The 25,702-nt window shown below is 46.3% G+C and overlaps 1 protein-coding gene across 1 annotated transcript in view; it reads right to left on the bottom strand.

Annotated features, from left to right (window-relative positions):
* Window positions 1-461: 461 nt before the first annotated feature.
* ATRN (attractin) overlaps window positions 462-25,702 on the bottom strand; it is an 800,866-nt gene continuing 775,625 nt past the window's right edge. Inside the window, exon 29 of the mRNA XM_078678722.1 lies at window positions 462-1,656. Within this exon, the coding sequence (XP_078534848.1) occupies window positions 1,532-1,656 (125 nt within the window). The 3' untranslated portion in view covers window positions 462-1,531. The remainder of the gene's footprint in view (window positions 1,657-25,702) is intronic.

Raw genomic sequence — 25,702 nt, 5'->3', positions numbered from 1 at the left:
TAATAGTATTCCACAAGCAAAGCGTGCCAAAGTTTAACCCAAAATAAAGAAGAAAAATATTTGACCAATATTTCTTTTGGTTTCAAGTCAAGTCTTGCAAATCTCATGTTTCTGCTCTGAGTGTGCTGTGATCACTACTCAAGTATTCTGCTGATTCTCTCTCGCTTGAAGATCTACAGATCGAGCCATGGTACCAATGCACATTGCACTGTACATATCTCTTAGTACAATAATGGCACCAAACCTTACCACATAACTTCTACATTTTGCAACAATAGCCCAGAGTTCTGTGCCTTTCACCTAGATTGAATGATCATATAATTATGTGATGATTTGGTAAACAGCAGTACTGCACAGTGTAAGGCATGCCCACTTTTCATCAATGAGGCCTGTGTACCAGTAAGGTGTTTCACTGCTATAGCAAATAGAGCAGACACAATTAAGAAGCAAAGGCACCTATGCACAGCTCAATGGTCTCACTGTTTCAAAACTTAACTGGAGTATACAAGTGTGTATTTAGCAGAAAGATTAAACAATTTACAGTACACGGCACAGCACGGTAGAAGCGCTTAGGAACATACAAATCCTTAGTTTAAGGCTGATTCTAATCTGGCACAGGTCATCATCAAAGGACTTCATTGCTATTTGAATGCTCGGATGTCCTACTTCTGAGCTTATTGGTTGTATCCCCGTAGAAGAGGCAACATCTCTTCAAATCAAAAAAGAACGTAAAATACCGCATTTGACACCAACAGTGTAGCAGTCATTATCAATAAGATGGATGTCCACTGTTATGTAGGTCTTGGCAGTAGATAACTATTTGTCTAGTGTACATTTCTATACAAATGTCTTAAATTATTGGTTTACGCCTGAATTGCGCTATAACTGTTGCATAGTTTGCACAATAACTGGAAGAAATCCCTTAAGTTTCAGCAACACCGGCTTGATGTCAGTCCTCTAATATAGTATAAAGTTTTGGAACCTAAACACCGACACCTATATGTGAGCCTTCCAGACTCTTTCTTTAGTAAGCACCTTAATTTGTTCAGATAAGAAGCACATTCATGATGTTAAACATTAACTTAATCTGTAAATATTTTTGGGCTATATAAACATATTCTGGTAGCAGAATGTTCCAATAGTGGAGCAGAGTGTGGATTCCACTGCAGCAGAAAGCACCTCCTGGAGAGAAACCTGAGTGTTGTTCATTCTAGATATCACTTTGAGATTTTTATTCTGACCAACATTCAAAAGATGAGTTAAAGGTTACAGGGCCTGCGGAAAATGGCCTGACACATTTTTCAAACAAAAAGAGAGGACAAGACATTGAAAATTGGTACTCTGACAGAGGAAAGGAACCTGGAGCAATTACATTATGTCATACTTCAGTCATGCACCCCTGGAAAAAGGTTAGCTCAAGGAAGATGAAAAATGTCTCAAGGTTTTCCAGTCTTTTTGATCAGGAACTCTAAAATATTTTTCGCCTAGGCATAATTGTGTTTAAAACCCTACAGATAGTCCAGATCACCAATCATATACATGTTCCTGGTTGTGCGGAGGGATGGTGCTTTCTGTTCCGTGCTCCTCCAGACTTTTCTTTGAAGGTTATGGGCATTTGCTGTGAAATGTCCACCAAAGCACTTGCTACAGCAAGACCTGAAACAGTAAACAAGAATTAAGAACAATAATAATCATCAGCAAGAGAAACAAGTTACTTACCTGAACACCGTGGTTCTCTAGTATTGATATCTTTCATTGATTCACATGCTTGAATCTTCCCCATTGTCATAGTGGGAGTCCCACAGTAACAGCAATAGAAAAGCAATGCTAATAATAAAGGCCTTAGAAAACCAACTGAAAACAATATATTGTTAACTTACTGACTGTTTTAAAGCATCCAAACTTCAGCCAATCAGAACAGAGACCCAGACGCACTCTTCCCCTGCAGAGCACCATACCTCAGATTTCGAGCATGAGCGTAATGCCTGGAGGATAAAAGGTGACGTAATGGTGAGCCTGAAAGGGGAGGGTTGCATATGAAGCTATGAAAGATATCAATACTGGAGAACTGCAGTGTACAGGCAAGTAACTTATTTTTTCCCTAGTATTATATCTTTCATAGATTCACATGCTTGAATCAGAGTAGCAAGCAGTATCGAACGTGTTTAGGAGGTGGGTTAGGCGAACCTTCCCACTATGAAACCCGTACAACCTTTAATATGATATACTGGTGAAAGAATGTTTTCCCAAGAACCAATGTTTTATAACCGCATAAATTGGACTCTTAAAATATTGCATTTGAACATCTTCAAAACTCCTAATCATATATGAAGACCTAGACATTTCCATAAAAGAGACAGAGGAAAAAGAAATATGAAAAATGTATCTGGTTATAAAAGACAAACTTGCATACCTTATGAAAACAGGCGACATAAAGCGGCTTGTCCAAGTGCCACATGAGCCTTGTGCCATGGGTCCAGGCAGTAGTGGATCGTTAAGAATAGGCATTAACCCATGTGGCTGCCCTACATATGTCAGGGAGTAAAACCCCTGCAAACAGAGTCGAAAAAGCTGCTACTTTTCGTGTGGAATACCTTATCACTTTAGTTAACAGTGGCCTTCCTGCTTTTTCATGCAGAATGTGATGACTGCAGCAACACAACAACCTATATTGGCTCTAGAGAGGGCTTGTCCTTTTCTGGGTGAGGCCTATGAGACCAACAGTTGATCAGATTTTCTGAACTGATTCAGTTCTGTCCAGGTAGCATTTGAGATATCTTTCAATGTCTAAAGAATGAAGAAATTTTTCCACAGCCAAGGATGGATTATGGTAAAAAGTGTCTTGTTGAGATGAAAAGTGGTTGGTACATTTGGAATAAACTTGGGGCTAGTTCTCAGAATTACTATTTTCTCCTGAAACTGAAAGTATGGTTCTCGGATTGCAAGAGCCTGAATTTTGCGTATTCTTTTTGCGGAGCCAATAGTCAGGAGAAAGGCCACCTTCCAGGAAAGACATTTTAAGAAGACCTTGTGAATCGGCTTGAAAGGAGGCTTCATTAATTGCGATAAGACTGTATTGAGTTGCCAGGTCACCGACAGAGGCTTGACCGGTAGATAGGCCCAGAACTGTCCTTTCACATAAACTCTTTAGTGAGTCTGTTGGACCACAAAGATTTCCTTTCGGTCATCTGAATCTGGAGATTGCCGCCAGGTGAACCTTCACATAGACAAGCTTGACTTTGCTAGGTGCAACAAGTAAGGAAGAACTTGTTCTGGTGTTGAAGAAATAGGATGTACAGAGTGAGAAGTGCACCAAAGAGAAAGCCTTTTATCTTTACAATATAACACTTAATTGTAGATTCCGCTCGAGCTTGACACAGAACTATTCTGAAAACTTCAGACAGATTCATTGATTTGAACTCAATGTTGTAAGGAGCCAGGCAGTCAATGCAGAACTTGACCCTTCTTCAATAAAAGGAGATCCTCCCCTGGCAGGAATGTGTGAGGAGAACTAGTTGATAGACAAGAAGCTTGGTGCACCAGTACTGTCTTGGCCAAGTCAGAGATATTATAATTAGGCACGGTTCTAGCTCAATCTTCCTGGTGATTCTGGGGATGAGAGGAAAAGGCAGAAAGGCATATGCAAACATCCTTGTCCAAACTAGACTGAACGCATTCCTTAGGGATCCTGGTTGACGATATATGCTGGTAAACAGATTGCATTTCTTGTTTAGCAGGGTAGCAAACAGATCAAAGTTGGGTGATTCCTTTGATCAGGTTATAATGATTCAGCTCCCATTCGTGACCTTGTTTGTCCATCCGGCTTAGGGAGTCTGCCCATTCGGTGTATTCTCCTGGAACATGCTCCACCTTTAAGCTAATGATGTTGTTGAGCACCTATTCCCAGATCGGTTGTGCTTGAGCGGAGTGAACCTTTGATCTCGTGCCCCCTTTCGTGGAAAGGTAGAGAATGGTGGCGGTGTTGTCCATTTGAACTAACACCAAGGAATTGCATAATCTACATAATTGCATAACCTGGTTATGAGACCCATGCTTTTAGCTCCAAGAGATTGATGTGGGAGGCAGCTTTCTGCGCGGTCCACTTGCTGTGGATCTCCAAATCTTGCAAATGAGCGCCCCATCCCCCGAGAGAAGCATCTGTTGTCATCACTATGTGAGGCCTTACAGGGATAAATGAGAGGCCCTGTATGTCCACTCACCAGGAAATTGTAGATCTCATTTGACAAGTTATTGAGATGGAATCCGCAAAAGACCCTCCACTTTGAACCCAAGCGCATCAAACAGCACCTGAACTTGTGCTTCATTGACCTCCAAGCAGCATTTGACAGCGTGGAGCGGAACCTATTATGGGCTAAACTGAGAGCTTGGGCGATTCCAGAGAGCATATTAAGGGGTCTGCTGTTATTTTACTCTGATACCTGGACGCAAATAAAGCTAGGGGACGGGTCGCGATTATCGATTAAAGTGCTCACAACATCTGGCTTAAAACAGGGATGCGTCCTGGCTCCTCATCTGTTTAATCTATTCATTTCGGACCTCTCAGGAAAGTTAAACGTATGTAACGCCCACCCGCGAAAATTAGGCGACTTACAATGGACACACCTGGCATATGCTGACGATATCGTCCTCATGAGTCAGACAAAGGTTGGCCTGTCAAGATTGCTTTCGGTTCTATCAGCTTTTTTGTCAGCAAACAATTTGGTTCTTAACTTCTCAAAATCTAAAACAATGTTATTTACTAATCGGAACATAACATCACACAATGTCTGGCTAGAAGGACAACAGCTGGAAAGGGTGACAAGTTATAAATATTTGGGATACCACATAGATGACAAGCTCACCTTAAAGGCCCAGAAAACCTATTTAACTCACAGATCAAGAGCACTAACATTTGCACTTAGCACGCTATCGAAAAAGCTGGAAGGTCCTTCTTTAAAACCTTTACTTACAGTGATTGCCAACAAAGCTCTTCCAACCCATGCCTACGCCAGCGTAGCAATGAATGGCATGGACTCCTTTCTCCTAAACAGTTTAATCACCAAAATTTATAAACAGGTATTACAACTGCCAAACTCTGCTTCGCCAGCGCAAATTCGCTTAGAATTTGGATTAAAGAATGAAAGCTTGGGACGGCTTTACTCATGCCTAAAGGAGTGATATCGGATCAAAAAGAGCCACGGAAAACAATTTGAATAAATACCTATGGCAGGAACTAGAAACACAAAAAAAATCAGAAGCAAATAAATACCAGACTAGTGCATTGGAGATAACCTGTACCGCTAATCTTTGGGACAAAAACTTGCCATTTTCATCATTCAAACTGGTACTAAACAAGGCCGCAAGATTTCATTCTCTGATCATGGACAAAGACATTTTCTCACACCGCTCACATTCCTGGGCCTTGATCAATAGTTATAGATCTCTAACCCCAGCGGCTTACCTGGACGCAACATACTCTGTCTTCATCAAAAGAAAGCTGATGGCACTGAGGTTCGGTAAATTTCCAACCTTGGCCGACGAGCCAGCCTGGAAACATACAGAATCCGCCTCTTGCCGCCTCTGTGGGTATGCAAAAGAAGATCTTATTCACATAATATGTCTCTGCAAACAGCTGACAACGGAGCGGAGGCTCTTTCTAAGAAACTTATCCCTGGTAAGGAAACTACGCACTTCCAGGACTGCAGTAATTGGATGCCTGGACCCAACGTCACCACAAACAAACTGCAAGATTGTAAAGTTCTTGCTGACTTTCGAAAAACTTGTGAACGCAATGTAAATTTGTTTTTTTTTTGTTTTACTCTTATTAATTTCAGTCACTTGTTCACCTATAATTATTAGTTTTTTTTTTAAATAGATGACTACACTCAATGATCAAAATTTTAATTTAAGGTTGAGATGGTAATGGAAATTTTGTTGCGGTTGACCTTACTCAATGATCATATTTTAATTCATGTTTGAGATCGGTAATGGAAATTTTGTTATGGTTTTAATTAACTGAACAATAAATTTAAAATTCTAAAATTCCCTCCACTTTGAACCCATTGCTTGTTCGACACTTCCTGCAGCGGGCACACTTATAAAGAGGCAGTTTGGTATTAACAGGAAGCAGGATGACATAATCTCCAACATTGACTTGTACTTGCGTGCTGAAGTGTACCTTCTTGTTGACAACAGTTTTTTGTGTTGTCTTAAGCTGTTGAATTCTCTCTGAAGTAGGAAACGCCTTTGCGGTCCTTGTGTCTATCACTCCTGCTAGAAAGTATGCTGTTATTAGCAAGGACTTCCCTTTGTTCAACTGGAGACTGGAATTGTTCCAGACAGGCATGAGTCGAGTTGGTGACTGAAAGAAAGGTGGGTACTTTGATAAGCCAATCGTCCAAGTAGGAGAATACCCGGTGATCTAATCTTCTCAGAAAAGCCACCACCGGAACCATGCATTTCGTGAAGACTCTTGTGGCAGAGTAAAGACCAAAAGGAAATACCTTGAACTGATAATGGCACCCTGCAACTTCGAAGCGAATGAATTTTTGATGTTTGGGGTGGATGGGAATGTGGCAGTATGTATTCAGAAGATCTAGGGATGTCATGAAATATCCTGAATCCACCAATTGGAGAATTTCTTACAAAAAAAAATAAAGCACTCGGAAGGATTGGTTCTTGAGGAACTTGTTCAGATGCTTTAAATCCATCACCTGCCTCCATTTGCCTGTTTTCTTTCTGAGAAGGAAATAATTAGAATAGAGACCTTTGTCACGCTGATCTGGCGGGGGGTCTTCTATTGCATTCTTGGAGAGAAGTACACTGATCTCCTGGTAAATTAGGTGCCAGTGAGATGTTTCGCGTGGTGGATAATTTGGAGGCTTTTGAACAAATTCCAGGGTGTGACTATGCTTGAGCATAAGGCTGATCTCTAGCCTGTTAGTATAGCGGTCAGTTTGTGAACTTACCGTTACCCATTCGAAAGGAAGAAAAATATCTTTCTTGAAGAGGCCCTAAACAGTGGGCGATCTCAGAATCTGACTTAATGGACTGGAGAGCCTCATCCACATGTTTGCCAAAAAGGTTTTCACTGTCAAATGGCATGTCCAAGATCTTCGACGACTCCTTGGGTGGAAAGCTGTTACCTTCAGCCAGCCCTAGTGCCTCAATACTGGTGCCCTACCCATCTGACGGAAAGCAGTGGGGGCGATATCCATTGCTGTGTCAATCTCGAAGAGGCTTTCTCACCTTCTGCAAGTATCTCTCTTGCCTCTATGTTTGTCAGCAGGGACATACTCGATAAATGGAATTACAGTTGTGGTAGGGGGCGATCTCGATTCTCATTTTGAGCCACTTGCGGGCCTGTTGGACGGTGTAAGCCAGGAGGAGAATGAGCACTGGAAAATCCCTCAAGTGGTGGGTCCCCCCCAAGGTCATGGGCGCCATTTGCTGTACAGATTATGGCCCTGACTTTGAACCATTCAATCAGGGCCTGTAATGGCCGTGTAAAATCAGATATCCCCTCTAAGTGCACTTTTAATAAACCGGGGCAAGAATCACGCCTGGATTACGTTTTTGTTGAGAGTTGTGCTTGGCACAAGGTCCTTGATTTTAGGGTGGTACCTAGGGGTGAAAGTGATCACAATGCGCTGATCTTAGACTTTCTATCCCCCAGTATCCCCAAAGGTAGCTGCAGCGCAGAGTGCGGACTAGGTAACAGGGCTCTTCTATCAAACAATAGCCGCAGGGTTAGATGGGATAAACTGGTTACCCATCCGGAGCTAGTGGCAGAGCTATATGCTTGGATAATTCCGGTATTGGAAGCCGTTGGCGCCCTAAAGCTGCAGTACCCCCCGCCTGAAGTATATGTAAAGCTAGGAGAACTTAACAAGAACCTAGTCAATAGTCTAGCAGAGATTCTTAACCCCCCAGGGCCTAGAGGGAGAAGAGCCGGTAACAAACCTACCTGGTACAATAAGGCCTGTAGAAGGGCGAAAACAGAACTCCTCGAGGCCCTAAAACAAAACAATAACAGGGCACTGATAAAACAAAGGAGGGTAGTATATCGGCAGCTAATTCATCATGCCAAGGTTGAGTGGGGCAATGAGAACTGGGCTAACTTAACATCTGCTCTGTCAACAAGAGATGCTCGGAAGTTCTGGCTAATTTTGAACACGAAGTCGGCCGACCCCGTATTGGCTGTAGCACCTAACATATCTGCGGATGTGTGGGAAGAACATTTTCACACTTTGTACCAGGGGGACAATTTTACTGAGGACCTGGCACAAGGTGGATTAGTTCCTTGTTTTACTCCTGAAACGATTGAGCTTGAATTCACAGAGGGAGAAGTGAGGGCTGCTATTTCTAAACTCCGGCCTGGCAAAGCCCCTGGGCTGAATAAGGTGCATGGCGCTCTTTTAAAGCATGAACCCAGGGTCTGGGCACCTTACCTAACGGCTATCTTTAATGCTATTCTAGGAGGCATGGCGGTCCCTAGTACTTGGCTGGGAGCAGAGATAGTCCCCATCTTCAAGAAGGGCTCACCTCTGCTCCCAGCCAACTACAGGCCAATCAGCCTCATTGATGTGCCACAAAAGCTATTCACGAGGTTGATTTTAGACCGGCTTTCAGATTGGATGGAAGAATTTGACATCTTAAGCCCTTATCAAGCTGGGTTCAGAAAGAATGTATCCACTACGGAGCAGATTTTTCGCTTGACCCTGCTTTATTGGAAAACTGTCAAGATTGAGGGTGGCTCACTTTACACTGTCTTTGTGGACCTTCGTGCGGCTTTCGATTTAGTCCCACGTTGGAAATTGTGGAGTGTGCTTTCGGAATTGGGCATCCCTCCGCCTCTTCTGAACATAATAATCCAACTGCACAATGAGAATTTCGCACAGGTAAGGTGTGGGAAAAATGGTTCTTTGTCATCTAGATTATCCGTTGGCAGGGGGGTAAGACAGGGGTGCGTCTTGGCGCCCACCCTGTTTTGCCTTTATGTCAACGGGGTAATCTCCCACCTGAGCGCGGTCCCCAATAGTGATGCTCCAAAACTTGCTGGGTTCGGTATGTTCGCGGATGATACCTTATTGCTCTCCAAGACCCCTATGGGCATCCAGGGAGTCCTTGATGGTTTTGTGCTTTTCTGCCAGGACCGGGGGTTGGAAATAAACACCTTGAAAACTAAATTTATGATTTTTAACCCTCCAAGAACAACCCGTCCGAGCCCTGTGATAGGTGGAGTCCGCCTTGAAAGAGTTCAGACGTTTGAGTATCTGGGTCTCACCCTAAACGAAAATATGATATGGGGGCAACATCAAATTAAACTGCAACTCAAGCTGTCCCAAAAAGCGGGGGCCATTATTAAGCTTTTAAATAATTCCTCTCTTAAACCAATTGGCCCACCACTGGAAATTTATAAATTGCAGGCACGGGGGGCTGTAATCCATGGTGGCAAATTGTGGGGTCACAAGTGTGCACCCGCGATTGCCGTAGTGGAGAACAGATTTCTAAGACAGTTGGTAGCACTGCCACCTAGTACACCATTGCTTCGCTCAGGCTGGACCTGGGCCGTAGACCCATAAATGAGGAACTGGGCCTCAAACCTTTAACTTTCTGGAGGAGACTCTGGGTTACCCCTGAGTTAAAGAACTACAGGCAAGAGCTTTCGGATTTTTTAACACTTCCGAATGCGAGGAAACTTCCATGGATGAAGTACACAAGAGAGGAATTTGAGAGACTAGGTCTCGCGCCCATGTGGTCGGACCCGGAGCACGCTTGCAGAAACCTATTGCGCAAGTATCTGGTCAATCTGTATCATGAAAGCAATTTAACTGCTCGTTTAACGAATGTCCAAACTGGTACTCTGTCCGGCACGTTTTTAAGGACTAAAGATTTTTATAAATTTGAGTCAGTCTTCGACGATGTTAGTCCAGTTGCTTTTAGGAAGTTGTATCTTCAATGGAGACACGGATCTCTGCCAATCAGAGATTTTACGAGTAAGTGGTGTCCATCCTCACCCAAAAACTGTCCTGGTTGCACCTCAGAGCTGGAAAATGAATTGCATGTTGTGTTTTTCTGCCCTGTTTATCAAAAAGTCAGGAAGAAGTGGATTATTCCACTGTGTAAAAATCTGGGGATCATGCATGGTTTGCAAGCACACAGAATACTTAAAACGGATCTTTCTCCTCTAATTGTTTTTGCTGTAACAAAATTTCTAGCAGCCATGTGGACCATTAGAAGGAAATATGTGAACCTTGTTTGAAATAGGATCCAGTAGATACAATTGTATAGTTCCTGGGGAGCCTGATCTCGGATTCCAGAAGGGCAGGGGATTTTAGCGACCATGCATTCATCCATTTATGTCTAGTGTCATCTACTAGACTGTGATGAAATCGCTCACTGGACATGTGATGATGTAGTGTTTTTTTTTTTACCTTTTACTTTTTACTGTGCAGGTGAATGTAATGTATCAATTCTTTTAAACTGTCAAATTAAATGTGATTTCTTTTATGACAACATTGTCGAAATAAAGATGATATGATGAGGATGATAAATGCCTACAGATTGAACCACATTTGCAAGTGATATCTCCCTAGAATTACTAGGGCGTTAGAGGCTCGTATCGCAGACGTCACCATGGCCGCAAACATTTTCCTGATGTTATTGAGTCTACAGCCTACTTTATTGGGTGGAGCTGAGCATGGAGGAGATGGATTCTTAGCCCTTCTCTGTGTTGACTGCATGATAACAGAATCAGGCCTGGGATGACCAGTAAGACAAGTTGGTGTATTCTCTGGGGCTCGATATTTTTTATCAAGTTGAACTCCATCCACTCCGGATCACCGACCGACCCCTGCCCTCACCACGTCTTCAACAAAGCCGACGCTGTCATCGCACCCCACCTGCGAGACATCATCAACACCTCCTTCGACACCGCCATCTTCCCTGAAAGCTGGAAACACGCCGAGCTCAGCGCTCTTCTCAAGAAACCAACAGCGGACCCCACCGACCTCAAGAATTACCGCCCCATCTCGCTTCTCCCGTTTCCAGCCAAAGTCATCGAGAAGACCGTCAACAAGCAGATGGCCGCCTTCCTCGAGACGAACGGATCCCTCGACCCCTCACAGTCCGGATTCCGAGCCAAACACAGCACCGAGACCGCCCTCATCGCCGCCACCGATGACATCCGAGCCCTGATGGACAATGGAGAAACAGCGGCCCTCATCCTCCTAGACCTCTCCGCGGCATTCGACACGGTCTGCCACCGCACTCTAGTACGGCGCCTCAGCAACATCGGAATCCAGGACAAGGCGCTGGAATGGATCATCTCCTTCCTCGACGGAAGAACACAGAGAGTCCGCCTACCACCATACAAATCAGAGGCCTCCGAAGTCATCTGCGGCGTCCCCCAAGGATCATCCCTGAGCCCCACCCTCTTCAACGTCTACATGAGCCCCCTCGCGGCCATCGTACGCAAACACCACCTCAGCATAATCTCCTACGCCGACGACACCCAGCTGATCCTCTCCCTGACCAACGACCCCGCCGCCGCCAGAGCCAACCTGCACGAAGGGATGAAAGAGGTAGCCGAGTGGATGACGACCAGCCGCCTGAAACTGAACTCGGACAAGACGGAGGTCCTCATCCTGGGCTCCTCACCCTCCGCCTGGGACGACTCCTGGTGGCCTCCCGCCCTGGGCACCGCACCCAAACCGACGGACCACGCACGCAACCTGGGCTTCATCCTGGACTCCTCCCTCGCCATGACCAGGCAAGTCAACAGCGTCTCCTCGGCGTGCTTCAACGTCCTACGCATGCTACGGAAGATCTTCTGGTGGATCCCCACAGAGACCAGGAAGACCGTCACCCAGGCCCTCGTCACCAGCCGACTGGACTACGGCAACGCCCTCTACGCCGGGACCACCGTCAAGCTCCAGAAGAGACTCCAGCGGATCCAAAACGCCTCAGCCAGACTCATCCTCGACATCCCACGATCCAGCCACATCTCCGGACACCTGAGAGACCTTCACTGGCTCCCCGTCAACAAGAGAATCACCTTCCGCCTCCTCACCCACGCACACAAAGCCCTACACGACCAAGGCCCGAGCTACCTCAACAGCCGAGTCAACTTCTACGCTCCCAAACGCCACCTCCGATCAGCCAACCACGCCCTCGCCGCCGTCCCCCGCATCCGAAGAGCGACTACAGGAGGAAGGTCCTTCTCCTACCTGGCCGCCAAGACCTGGAACTCCCTCCCGTCCGACCTGCGCCTGACCCAAGACCACCTCTCCTTCAGGAAGAAGCTGAAGACCTGGCTGTTCGAGCAGTAGCGGCACCCCCCCCCCCCAGCGCCTTGAGACCCTACGGGTATGTAGCGCGCTTTATAAGTGTCACTGATTGATTGATTGATTGGCACCACTGCTCCTACAGATGCTGGAGTCTTTATTAACTTAAGCTCCTCTTGCCAAATATAATCCATGATTGGTATGGACCTCACTGAGAGCTGAGTCACATCTTTAAAGTCATATAAGAAACAATCTGTATGCTTAGTTGGAAGTGGTAGGTCGAAACACTTCGATGCACTCTCTACCAGATAATGAAAACCACCTTTGTGCGGGATGCGGAATTGGTGAAGCAGGTAGAGGGGCGATGTACTCATGCCGTTCAGAATATTTAATGACTGCATCAAACAGAAAGTCACCCTTTTCTGGTTGATGCTCGTTGTCACTTTCACCTAGACTATCTCTTATTGGGATGGGTAGCGGAATAGGTCTGTCTTTATGAAGCAAATCTCTGATGAGGCACAGAGTCAGAAGTATCCTTATGATCTGGAGTTTTGTGGAGCTGATGGGTTAGCATCCAGAAATCTTTTGTAATAATCATTTATCATCAAAAGTAGGTCTGTAACTAGAGAAACAGGAACTGTAATCGAGGATTCTTGTAGATGATGTTCTTCGTCTTGTTGTTCGTAGGCATAATGATCCTAAAAAGTATATTTTTGATTCTGATTCTATCCTGGAAAGATTATTCCCCTTGAAACTAAGTGGTCGAAACCTGGTCAGCCTCTTCGTCTTCCATTTCCTGGCACCTCACATTCAGTTACGAAGACTAGACGCAGGGGCAAACACCTTCATCTCGAGTCCTGAAACTGTAAGAGCTTTACAGTAGATAATGTAGACATTTTTGAGATATGCCCTGAAGAGAGACTTGCGTTCCCTTTTGTGGAGATATGGATAGTCTCTTTTGTTGTCAACGACGGGACTGTCGACGGGATGTTGGGCAGTGACGATGAAGATGTGACTGGTGCTATGCGGCTGTCGTATGAGTCTTGCTGGAGTCTTTGACGTAGAGGAGGAGGTGGCTGTTGATGTTCTAGTTGTTGACGCTGCAGTGGTAACTGACGTCGAGGCTGACTATAGTTGATCCTCTCGACAACAAAGCTGCCGCCGCCGGATCCGTAGACAGGCACATTTTTAGAGTCCTTGGCTCTTTGAAAGCTGTGACAGGAACTGAAGGAGGAGCAGATGGAGATCTTTTGGGGAGGAAGATGCTCCAGGATGATCCTGGTTACTCGACCGCCCAGTACTTGGTTACCTGGGATGGGATTTCGCCCTCTTTGGAACTTTGGCAGATACAGCAGAGTCCTAATTCTTTACACCTTTTAGAGGTTGTATGTCTTTTTTCCTTGTTGTCAGAATCAGAGTGTGACTGAGCCTTCTTCTTTATCTGGAGCTAGGGTAGTAGTCTGGCCTGCCTGTCTTTTAGAGTCTTTGCAGAAAAAGTGCAGCAGTACTTATATTCTTTTGGATTGTGTTGGGGCCACTGGTAGTATAAACACTCTTTCTGGAGATCTGAATAAAGCCTGAATTTCCCACAAGATTTGCAGAACCTAAAACACTTTTTTCTGGACTTAGACTCGACCACATTTTTGAGAAGTATTATCTCACATTGTAACGCATAAGTAGCTGGAGGTTCAAAAGTCACCAAATAGCTGAGAGGGCAAAAGGTCAAAGCTGACTGAGCAGAGCTCAGGGAGACTCCCTATCACATAATGTGCGGCAAGAAATCGGAGGTATGGTGGCTCTGCAGGGGAAGAGTGCTTTAGGGTCCGTGCTCTGACTGGCTGAAGTTTGGATGCTTTAAAACACTGTCAATAGATTAACAATTTCTATTGTGTTCAATGGGTTTTCTAAAGCCTAATTATTAGCATATCTTTTCTATTACTGTTACCGTAGGTTTCCCACAACGACGGGAGAGATTAAAGCATGTGAATTTATAAACTATATAATACTGGAGATAATATTTCATTCAAGTCACATGTTTAAAACCCCTTCCTTAGCAGTGTAATACACTGTTATAACATTTGATTAAGTGAATCTCTAAATGGCAAGTAATTACTGGATGCACAGCACTGCCACAGAAATCAACTTGCACGCTATCCCCGAGAGACCAACAACAAGCACTTACCATATTTAACACTGTTTCAGACAGCATAAGCAATGAAGTGCTGGTAATGTGTCTTACTCCTGGCATTAACTCAAAAGGGAATCTTTCTCATCAGGGTATCTGACTGCAGACAGTTATGCAGGTAAGGCTGCACTCTAAACAGGTCAAATTGGTGATAGTGGAACACCCAGGTAAAAAGACCGAAAGTACACTTCATATGTGCATATTGAGGGAAAGACCGATAGGGTACACATTGGAAGGGTAAGATAAAACCAGATTCTCCCAGCCATTGTGTACAAAGTTACTCTCAACTGTGAGGGAACTGAAGAAAGTGTCTCTGGGACAGCAGGACATGTACATGAAAGTATGTGTTCTCCAAGACCAAGGACACCATTTATCTATTCACCAGGATCTAAGGCGGAATAAATCTGGGTCAACATCTTGAACGTGCCATTCAGAATAAAGGTATTCAGAATGTCCATTTATTTATTTACAGAGATTTTCTATAGAGCTTTTACACCAGGTAGTATTAGAGCGCTGCAATATATATAAAAAATGACATTTAGTGAGATAATATATAGACAAATATTTCAAACATCAGTATAATCAAGAATGGGGGGGTGGGTATGGTTGTAGTGAGAGGTACGAGCAAGTAGGTAGATGGTGTCAATATAGTGACTAGATCCTAAACATCTGAGAAGGGAAGTGAACTGACAATTTGAAGAAGAAGTGATAAACAAATGCATTTTATCTAGTCTAGTACTGGCCGGAGTCTTTTTTTGGCACCAAAAGGTTTCAGGACTAATACCCCCTGCACTTCTATGCTTCCTTTCACCAACAGAGTGAACTTACTGGGACAGGATGGAAACATGATCTGCCAAATTCAGAACACACACATGTAGAACATGAGGGGCAAACTGCTATAAAAAGGAGGGAATAAGAATGCCAAACAACCTCCAGCACCCACTGGTTTCAGGTACTTGCACACCAGTCAAACAAGTAAATGTGAATTCTGCCCCCTACCAGCTATACATGATCAAGGCAGAATGAATCAAAGCAGCTTGGTAACAGTCAAAGTAGGCAAGAAGGACTACTACCTCCTGTGGGGGCCACACCTTGGTTGCCATCCCATCCTCGGGAGTTGGAAACGCAGGCTGTGCTGCTTGTTGTACAGGTTGCGAGGACGCTGTGTCTGATATTGTTGATGAAACTGATGTACCAGTATTGACAAACACAAAGAGCAGGACATAGCACAGATTTCGTTAAGGTGCAGCATCTGAGAGGTCAAATGGCATACCCGTAATGGAGGAATCCAGTTGTGTGCATTTAGACTGAACACTTGATCATTACACTAGCGACCATGGCATGACCCACAAAGACCCTTGAGTCCACGGCAGCTCTTAAGATATACTTAGAGGCTTCCTATTCATCTTGGATTGGGTTGCCTGTCTGACGGTGTAATAGTGAATGTGCTGTTATTCACTTTGCTGATGGTGAATTGAACTACCAAGTAGTGGGGGAATCAGATGCTGGCACTGGCGTCGTCTGCGGCTTCGTGTCCGTTGTCATTGGGATGATGTCGCCGGAGTACTTAGATGCTGCCCTCGCGCGCTGACATCAGTTCTTATATACAGCTTTTCCGTGCCAGTAACGCAGAGCCATGATAAAAACCGACACTGGTGCCATAAAACTAGGGCCCTCAAAGGGATGTACCTTAGCCCTAGATATCGGTTCGCAGAACGGGGAGGATGGGTGGGGCGGTAAGGAATCCAACACTAACTACCGTTTCTTACAGATATATCGTAACCGAAGGTAAGTAACTTGTGCATCTGAAAGAAACAGGTTAGTGTTAGATTCCTTACCTTAGAATAGATACCCCAGCAATACCAACCCCGGTGGTGGGTCTGCGAACCAATAATCATACCAGAAAGTCCTGGAGAACAGAACAGCCGAAAAAGCCGTCTCTCCGGACTTGACTGTCCAGGCAGTAGTGTCTAGCAAACGTGTGCAGCGAGGACCACGTAGCTGCCGGACAGATGTCCTGCAAGGGCAGTAGTAGCCGCTGTGGCCAGAGTGGAATAGGCCCTCAGCCCAACAGGAGGCTCCTTTTTAGCCAAAGAGTAGCATATATTGACACACAACACGACCCACCGAGAGATGGTCCGTTTGTGCACCGCCCGTCCCTTCTTAGCGCCCACGTAACCAACAAAGAGCTGGTCGTCCACCCGGAACTGGCGTGTGCGGTCCAGATAGAATGAGAGCGCACGTTTTGGCTCCAGACGGTGGAGCCTCTCTTCCTCATTCGAGGGAGGCGGAAAGAAGGTGGGCATGGTGATGGACGGCCCGATGTGGAAGGCTGTGACTACCTTGGGCAGGAAAGAGGGACGCGTTCTCAAGACAACCTTGTCCGGATGGACAGAAAGGAAAGGAGGTTTGGAAGAAAGAGCCTGGAGCTCACTCACTCTCCTGGCAGAGGTGATGGCAACCAGGAAGGCAGTCTTAAGAGTGAGAAGACTAAGAGGACAATCGTGAAGTGGCTCGAAAGGAGCGCACATCAAATAAGTAAGAACAAGGTTCAAGTCCCACTGAGCCATGACAAAAGGAACAGGAGGAAACATTTGAGTAATGCCCTTCAAGAATCTATTTACAACAGGGGACTTGAAAAGAGAAGGCTGATCAGGTAGCCTTAAAAAGGCTGAAATGGCAGGCAGGTAGCCCTTGATAGTGCCCAGAGCAGAGCCCTGCTGGGCATGAGAAAGAAGAAAGAGGAGAACCTCTGAAAGGGGGGCTGAAAGAGGATCCACAGCCTTAGCTGAGCACATGCCACAAATTTATTCCACCTGCAGGCGTATACCGATTTTGTGGAGGGACGCCTGGCTGCCAGAATCACATCACAGACTTCAGGAGGCAAGTCAAATGGCCTCAACTGTCGCCGCTTAATCTCCACACATGGAGGTGGAGACTGGACAGGTTTGGGTAGAGGACTATCCCCTGCTGCGACAGAAGGTCCTCCTGAAGAGGCAGACGAATCGGGGGATCGACTGACCTGCTGAGTAGATCGGGATACCAGTATCTTCGTGCCCAGTCTGGAGCCACAAGGATGACTTGGGCCCAGTCGCGCCTGATCTTCTTCAGAACTCTGGGCAGAAGTGGTATAGGCAGAAAGGCGTACAATAGACCGCAGCTCCACTCGTGACGAAAAGCGTCTCCGAGCGAGGGCCGCCATGGAAATTCCAACACGCAGAACTGAAGACATTGCGCGTTTTCTTCTGTGGCGAATAGATCTAACCAAGGCTCTCCCCACTGCTGAAAGTGACCTTGCGCCACGTCCGAGTTCAGACGCCATTCGTGATCCATCATGTTCCGACGGCTGAGTTCGTCCACCCTGGCGCGCAGGGAACCTGCCAGGTGTTGAACCACCAGGGTCATGCCCTGATGTTCAAGCCATTGCCAGAGGCGCAGAGCCTCCTGGCATAGAGTCGACGACCCCACCCCACCCTGTTTGTTGGAGTACCACATGGCGGTGGTGTTGTCCGTGAACACCTGCACTACACTCCCCCGGACAGAGGGGAGGAATGCTTTCAGTGCAAGTCGGATCGCCCGCAGCACCAAAAGGTTGATGTGGAGACGGGACTCCTCCGGAGACCAGAGGCCTCTGATCTCCGCCTCTCCCATATGGCCCCCCCAGCCCAGGAGGGTCGCATGAGTCACGACTACGTGCTCCGGTTGGGGTAGGGAGAGGGATCTGCCGCTGAACCAATCGCGCTCTGTGAGCCACCACTGCAACTGTCTCGCAGTGCCCTCCGAGATCAGGACGAGGTCAAACAGGTTGCCCTGATGCCAGACCCACTGAAACTTCAGGTCCCACTGCCTGGTTTCCTACTGCCGAGAGCCCGTGACTGCCACTCTCCCTGCCGCCGCCAGAAAGTCCTGCCCCGCTGTCCCGTAGTCCTCCCGCCGCCGCAATTCCCCCGAAGCGGCTGCCGAGCGGAGGACTACCATCCCCAGGGGGCTGTGCGGCGCCACGTCACCTGACGCGCCCGGAGGCGCCATAAATCAAGCTCCTCATTGGGGGAGCGTGTGTGCCTGGTATCCTGCTGCCGAGAGCCCGTGACTGCCACTCTCCCTGCCGCCGCCAGAAAGTCCTGCCCTGCTGTCCCGTAGTCCTCCCGCCGCAATTCCACTGAAGCGGCTGCCGAGCGGAGGACTACCATCCCCAGGGGGCTGTGCGGCGCCACGTCACCTGACGCGCCCGGAGGCACCATAAATCAAGCTCCTCATCGGGGGAGCGTGTGTGCCTGGTATCCTGCAACCGGAAGCCTGTGACTGCCACTCTCCCTGCCGCCGCTAGAAAGTCCTGCCCGCTGTCCCGTAGTCCTCCCGCCGCCGCAATTCCACCGAAGCGGCTGCCGAGCGGAGGACTACCATCCCCAGGGGGCTGTGCGGCGCCAAGTCACCTGATGCGCCGGAGGCGCCATAAATCAAGCTCCTCATCCGCGTCGCGGGAGCGCCCGGGGCGAAGCCCGGGCAAAGGGCGGGCCCTCTTAGGCCCTTAGAGGCCGGAAGAGTCTGGGCCGTGTTCTTTGGCTCCACAATCTAAACATTGTTTAATGTAACAACTGCTGTAGGAGTTTGAACGATCTTATTAACAGAACTGATTGAGGCAATAAGCAGAGCCATGGTTAAAAAGACTCCAATGTCCACACGAGCGACTACAAGGAAATTAATGCAGGCCAAAACCCCGCTTCCAACTTTAACAGCAATTGACAAAATGCTGCAACAAACAATCGGGGTTGTACTCACTGCTATAGAAAACACCGAAAGACGCCTCTCATTACCACCAAGTATGTGCCTGAGAACTCCGTCTACACAAGGAGCCGATTTACATGTAAATACTTCTATTGTAACAGCTTTATCTCAGGATTCAATTTTACTAGATTCTTATGCAGATTTGCCAGGGAATGAGCAGAACCTAGTTGAGGCACCACAGCAGTCACCATCTACTGTATTTGCTACCCGGGAGAGTAGGTTGTCACTAACTCCTAATTTAAAATCAAGTGAGATTCCTCACTCATTTACTGTGACCGATGTGCCCAGTGTTAGATTAGAGTCAGATGGTTGTGACACTCATGACATTAATCAAATAGTCGAGTCAACTGACACCAGTCTATTGAGTTGTAGGAGTGTTCATGGATCAGGCCGGTTCAAACGTAAATGTGCCCAAAGTAGGAAACTGGTGGTCATAAATAGACAGGGGAAAAAATATAGGAGTAAAAAGAAGAGACTAATTCAGACCACATTGAAACAAGGGAGGGAGGGAGGGACATTGCGGCCGAATACAAATCTACAGCTGAGTGAAAATCTTGCTATTGCCCAGCAAAACTTACCACCCATTAATATGGAAGGTCTTATACACCAATTAGAGTTAATGATAAAATCTCACATTACACCAATGGCCGAAAGACTGAAGGTCCTAACGGACAAAGTGGAAATTCTTGAAAAACTGGGAATAGCCAACTTAGATTTGCTAGAACATCTTAATACACAAACTAAGCCTTCCATAACTAATGTGTTAAAGGGTAAACCTGGTAACAACCTGACTGACAATGAAACAAGAGCACCTATCCCTTCAACCCGTTATAGTAGCCACTGCCCGATAAAATTACCTACCAATATCTCAACCACCGTAGCGGGGCAGAAACCTGATGTGAGGCAAAGGGAGAAAGGGGGTTCTACATTTAACAACACGGACAGGACAGCGCCAGCGCGGCATATTAACAACATAATTCCTGCAACGATTAACCTCCCACCAGAATGTAGCCCGTATGTAGCTATTCTCGCTAACGTTCCAAAGCTCAAGCCCAGCCGTTTTGAAAACCAGCAAACCCTGAAGAATAAAACCCTGCACTGGCTCGTTTAAAATTGTGGATTTCCAATGCGTGGGGCAAATCAAATTATCTCAACACAGAGAGTAGGCTGGTCGGGACCCAGCAAAAAGGAGATAAATGGGGACTGCATAGTTATCAATTTTAGGATCCCAGAATGGGCCAGAGATTCCATTTTAAATGCACCCATACCCTCTAAATACGAATATAATACAACTTTGCTTCCCCTGGACTGCTTCTATAGGAGTCAGTCAGGAAAACAAGCTATGATAAAGACTGCTGACTGCTATAGAGCTACTCACTCTAATCACTCTAATAGCCCATGAACCAGCACCTCTGCACAACCTATGGGATAATATTACAATTCCAACTTATAATAGATTCCAGGTGTTTGGCTCATTAGAAGAGAATGATTGACTGAGGGGACAAACTATAGTACCTCAACCTGAAAAAATCGTATTTGGGGGAATGGCCGTAATTGACCAAGGGCTGACACGCACAAATAGGTTAGAAAGGGACACTGCTGCGAGCTTAGCTAGTGGCGACCAGTATAAAACTGATGAAATAGTTGAATCTGTTGCTACTCCTGGCAGGGATATAACTATGAATGTGAGCCCCATGAGACCGGAAGTGACCGCACATTATGATCTATTAGCCGACAACATTGCAGAATGCTTATAGGTTATTACCTAGCGGGAATTACTTCCAAAATAACTACGCCGTTCTGGGATAACTTTATTAAACAAGGCCACGATATAATTTGTCTCCAGGAGACGTGGCATAGAACCCAAATACAAGTCTAGGGGTATACATCATACAGTGTGGATGCAATAGCTTCAGCAGGAAGAGCAGGAAGAGCAAAAGGAGGTCTACTAACCCTAGTATCCACTACCCTAACAGAATTTAGCTCTGGTGGCTATGTGAAGGTGGCCCAGTATGCATCAATTTTGCATCTAGTGCACGATAACGGTAGGGACTTAGTCATAGTAAATTTTTACAATAATATTTCTGGACCCAATCGGGGCACGATTGTACTGGACATAGAGCGGGCCATAGAGGAAGTATTAGTTCTATCAAGCAATCCCCCAGTAATAATCTGGGTGGGTGATTTTAATATTCAATCATGTAGTCATGCACAGAAGGGGATCTGTGGACATCGTGAGGAGTACTTTCATGGAGGTAGCATTGATTTTAACCACTTCCCGCACACTAATTATGGGTGTGCGCTGAATAATTTGGTGGCCAAATTAGATCTGGAATTATTAGACTGCACAAAGAACAAAGACAATGAAGAGTGTCCATCATTTAGAGAGAGAGATGCCCACTCTAATATCGATCACATTTTGGTATCTAATAGATCTGTCTATTCTAATGTTTGGGGAATAGAGCAGCCAGTGAGCGATCATAACAGCATATCGCTGGAATTAACAGGTTGGGGGAAAAAAACATGTATATGAAAGATCTGTCCAAGGGATTACAGCCGAAAGACCCAATGGTATGAGAATTAAGTGGACCAGAATTGACCCGTTTCAATTCATGGAGGACTTATTTCTAAAATGCAGCAGGGAAATAGGTTATTGCCTAGAATCAAACGTGGTCCCTGGCATTTTACTTGCCAACTTTTTAAAAATAACCAAGGTAATCGATAACTCACTTACAGCAAGGAGTCGTAAGTTGAGGAGAATTCAAGTGGTGTGGTTTGATAGGTATTGTGCCAGTCATTAAACAAACTTAAAATAACACTCGATACCAAGCCCAGGGACATAGCTAAAATTAGAGAGGAGCGCCTCAATTATAAGACCGCCCTAGCAGCCAGAAAAAAAGATCTGCAAAATGAGGCTTGGTTGAATCTGGATATGGCTGCGGAAACAAAAAGTCACAAATTATTCTGGGAAGCCGTAAATAGTCCTTTTTTAAAGAATGATAACATCCCTGAAATTACCTCCCATGTCAGTTGCTGCGCCTGGATAACCCATTTTACTGGGATTTTTAATTCTGCCTCCAACCTAGATGGGTTAATTTTAAATATATATATACAGGGTCCTGTTTCAAATCGGAAAAAATGCAGTTATCTGTGACCCTAACCGAGGTTACAGAAGCAATAAAAAATAGCAAAGGCGGTAAAGCCCCAGGGCCTGATGGGGGGTGCCTATGGACTTTTATAAATCTGAAACGACTCTATGGGCCCCAATATTGACAAGATATTTTAACGCAGCTATAGAAGACAAGCTCCCATCAACATGGGGCCAGTCTATCATCGTGCCTCTTTATAAGAAAGGCTCCAGGTCGGAGGCGCGAAATTACCGTCCCATCTCACTTCTGAACTCGTCAATTAAAATCCTCAGTCGAGTCCTTTTAGATAGACTGGAAGCCTGGGTAGAGGAAAATAACATCTTATCCCCAGTGCAGTACGGGTTCAGGAAGGGGATTGTGAGAAGTTGGCCTGATATATAGTGCTCACTATTCTAGTGATCACTGTGTATCATACCAAACAACCCTTATTGATGATTGGTTGTTAAGTCAACCGTTCAGACCAGCTATCCTAGTAGCATGGACACGAGCAGTCTTCAGGCTAAACTCTAGAGGGCGTGTTAGGCCAGCTGTTTTACCATCACATATACCCCTTGAACACCAAGTGAAAGGACACCACACAAGTTGTTATGAAAATAAAGTATATTTATTTATAACAAGACTACCCTGAACTCTTTATGAGTCAGGGAGCTAAGCACAATACAAAACTCTTATGAAAATACTTCAAGTTGCACAATTTACACAAATGCCCGAGGGGCACGAAAAACCATATACACAAAAAGTGGAATGCGAAATACTAGCAGGTAAGTAACAAGATCCAGAGGCTTCAGGATCGCTAGGACTACACTACTGAACCTTAAGATTACGAGCAGGAGGCCTAGGGAGATCGGGTGCAGAGTGTGCACTCTCACGCGGGATGCGGGAAGAAGTCTATGGATGCTAGCGTTTCTAAAGTTACTGTTTCCGGACGAATCCGACTAGATAGACTGAAAACGACAAAGGAACTGGACACTTGGATAGTGAACCTGTGCTGGAGTACCGAGATACTCAAGTTACCGAGCCCAGGGGCCGCGGCTGCATAGGGTTCAAGTGACGTCGGGAATCCTCGTTGAAGTCTATGGAGCCTGAAAGAAGAAGTTGCTGGCAGGCGACCAGTGAAGATGTTCGGTGTGATCCAAGGCTGGATCAGTGAAGGAGACGACCTGAAAGCAGAGGGGACTCAGTTCTTAATCACTAGCCAGTGATTATGTGGGCACCAGGATGGCACCGGATGAAGTCACCTCGACCAGGTGAGTGGGCGACGCTGGACTCTGCAGTCACACGGGCTAGGAAGCGTTGTCGGCGACCAGGCTGGAGGTGCGAGCTGTCCCACGAGGCTGTCGGCTGTCGGCGATGCTGGACTCAGGATTTGAGCTGGGCTGGATGATGTAGGTAGAGGTCAGAGATGGCAGGGAATCCGGGCCTCGTCGAGCTGGGCAGTCTTGATCCGGAGGATGGACTTACAGCAAACCGCAAGAGCTTCGATGGTGCCTGCTGGTGCAGGGTGGCTACTACTTAGCCACAAGGGAGAGTCTTCAGAAGAGTCAAGAGTTCCTTTCGTGGAAAGTAGTTTCAAGATTCAAGATTATCTAATTTGGGAAGGGGGCCTGCTCCTACCTTTATCCTAAGAAAAGGGGCTGGCACGCGACTAAGTCCTGCCCTATGGGTGGGACCAGGAGGTGGGTGGTTACACCCTCTCTCCTTTGTCCGGTCTCTCCCCAGCTCAGGGGCTGGTGTGCCCCAGGAACTGGTTTGAGCCGGCATATGCACAGTGAGCACCGGGGTGCCACTTGCAGTCACCTTCCTTTCAGCCCTGCCTACCTGGGATACACAAAATCCTGTCTGGGATGGTGCTGGCACCGCCCCTGACAGGAAACCCTTTGTCCAGGCCTCCGTTGCTGGAAGGACTCCCAGCAGCAGGAGGGCAGACTTGTGTCTCGGTGCAGCATCCATTTTGTGGAGCTGAGGCTGTGTTCAACCTTAACCGGGGTTACAGCTACCAACATGTCTTCTCCCTCTAGAGGGGTGGAATGCTACCCCCCCGTCGCCAGAACTGGCGAGGGGGTAGTATTCCAAAGCGTATGACACCTTACACGACATGTTTAGATAATGTCAGACCAAAGTTACCATAACCGCGAGGATTATAATGCACTTAAGAGTATATGGTCTGACGCTATCATGGAAACGGCTAAGGGATAGATTCCGAAGGCCTCAGACAGGCTCAGCTCATGCCAGAGCACTATCTCACACGATTCTAAGCACTCTGCCTCCAGGATTGTTAAGGCCTGCCATAGGAGTGACCGATAGGAGATCAGTGTGCCCATTTTAGGTTTTGATATAGGTATACTATATCTAAAGCAAAGGGTGATTACACCACCTTGCCCCAGCTGTCAAGCAGCTAGTTGTGTCAGTTTTGGATGGCCAGCCAGGGGTGGCATAATACATGCTTCAGCCCCTGGTAGGCCCTGGGTACACCTATGCCCTGGATACCTAAGGTATACTGTACAGGGACTGATAAGGTGACTCAGTATCCAATCAGATATGTACCTAGGGTACATGGAATCCATTTTAACAGAGAGAGCAGTGGGCCTGGGGTCCTGAATAGCAGGGCCCCAGGTCAACTAAGTCAGAAAACCAGCAAAACACCAGGCAAAAAGTTGGGGGCAACCATAGTCAGGGATCTACCTTCCTACAGGGATGGGAACAATGGAGCAGTGTGTGAACCTGGAACTTATAGTCAGCAAGTACACAAAAGCTAAAGAGGGCAAGCTTTTTCTGTGCTTTGCTGACTTGAGTTCAGCATTTGACCTGGTGGAACACTCACTCCTTTGGCCAGTTTTATTGGAGATGGGAGCCCCGACTGAAATTATACACTTCCTGGCCAGACTCTATGAAAACTTGTCTAGCAAAGTCAGATTCGGGCCTGATGGAGAATGCACACCCTTTTTTAGAATCAACAGAGGCATTCGTCAAGGATGCGTGCTTGCCCCACTCCTATTCTCGCTTTTTATAAACCAGATAGATTCCATTTTAAGAAGTACACAAGCAGATGCCCCTACTATTAATGGTAACTCAATTCCAATTCTTTTATACGCGGATGACGCGGTTCTTCTCTCCCGGACTCAAAATGGCCTGCAATGTTTGATTAACCAATTCCATACTTTCACTGAAAGTAGAAAGTTGATAATCAACAAAGGAAAAACCTTCACAATGTCTTGTGGTAAGAAATTTTTGTTACCTGGGCATCATATTCTCAGGAGACGGGAGGTGGGCTAACGAACAAGACAGTGTCCGCTTTA

The sequence above is a fragment of the Lissotriton helveticus genome, chromosome 2_2 (assembly GCF_964261635.1).
Source record: "Lissotriton helveticus chromosome 2_2, aLisHel1.1, whole genome shotgun sequence".
Classification (NCBI taxonomy): Eukaryota; Metazoa; Chordata; class Amphibia; order Caudata; family Salamandridae; genus Lissotriton; species Lissotriton helveticus.
This window is presented reverse-complemented; position numbering and strand designations above follow the sequence as displayed.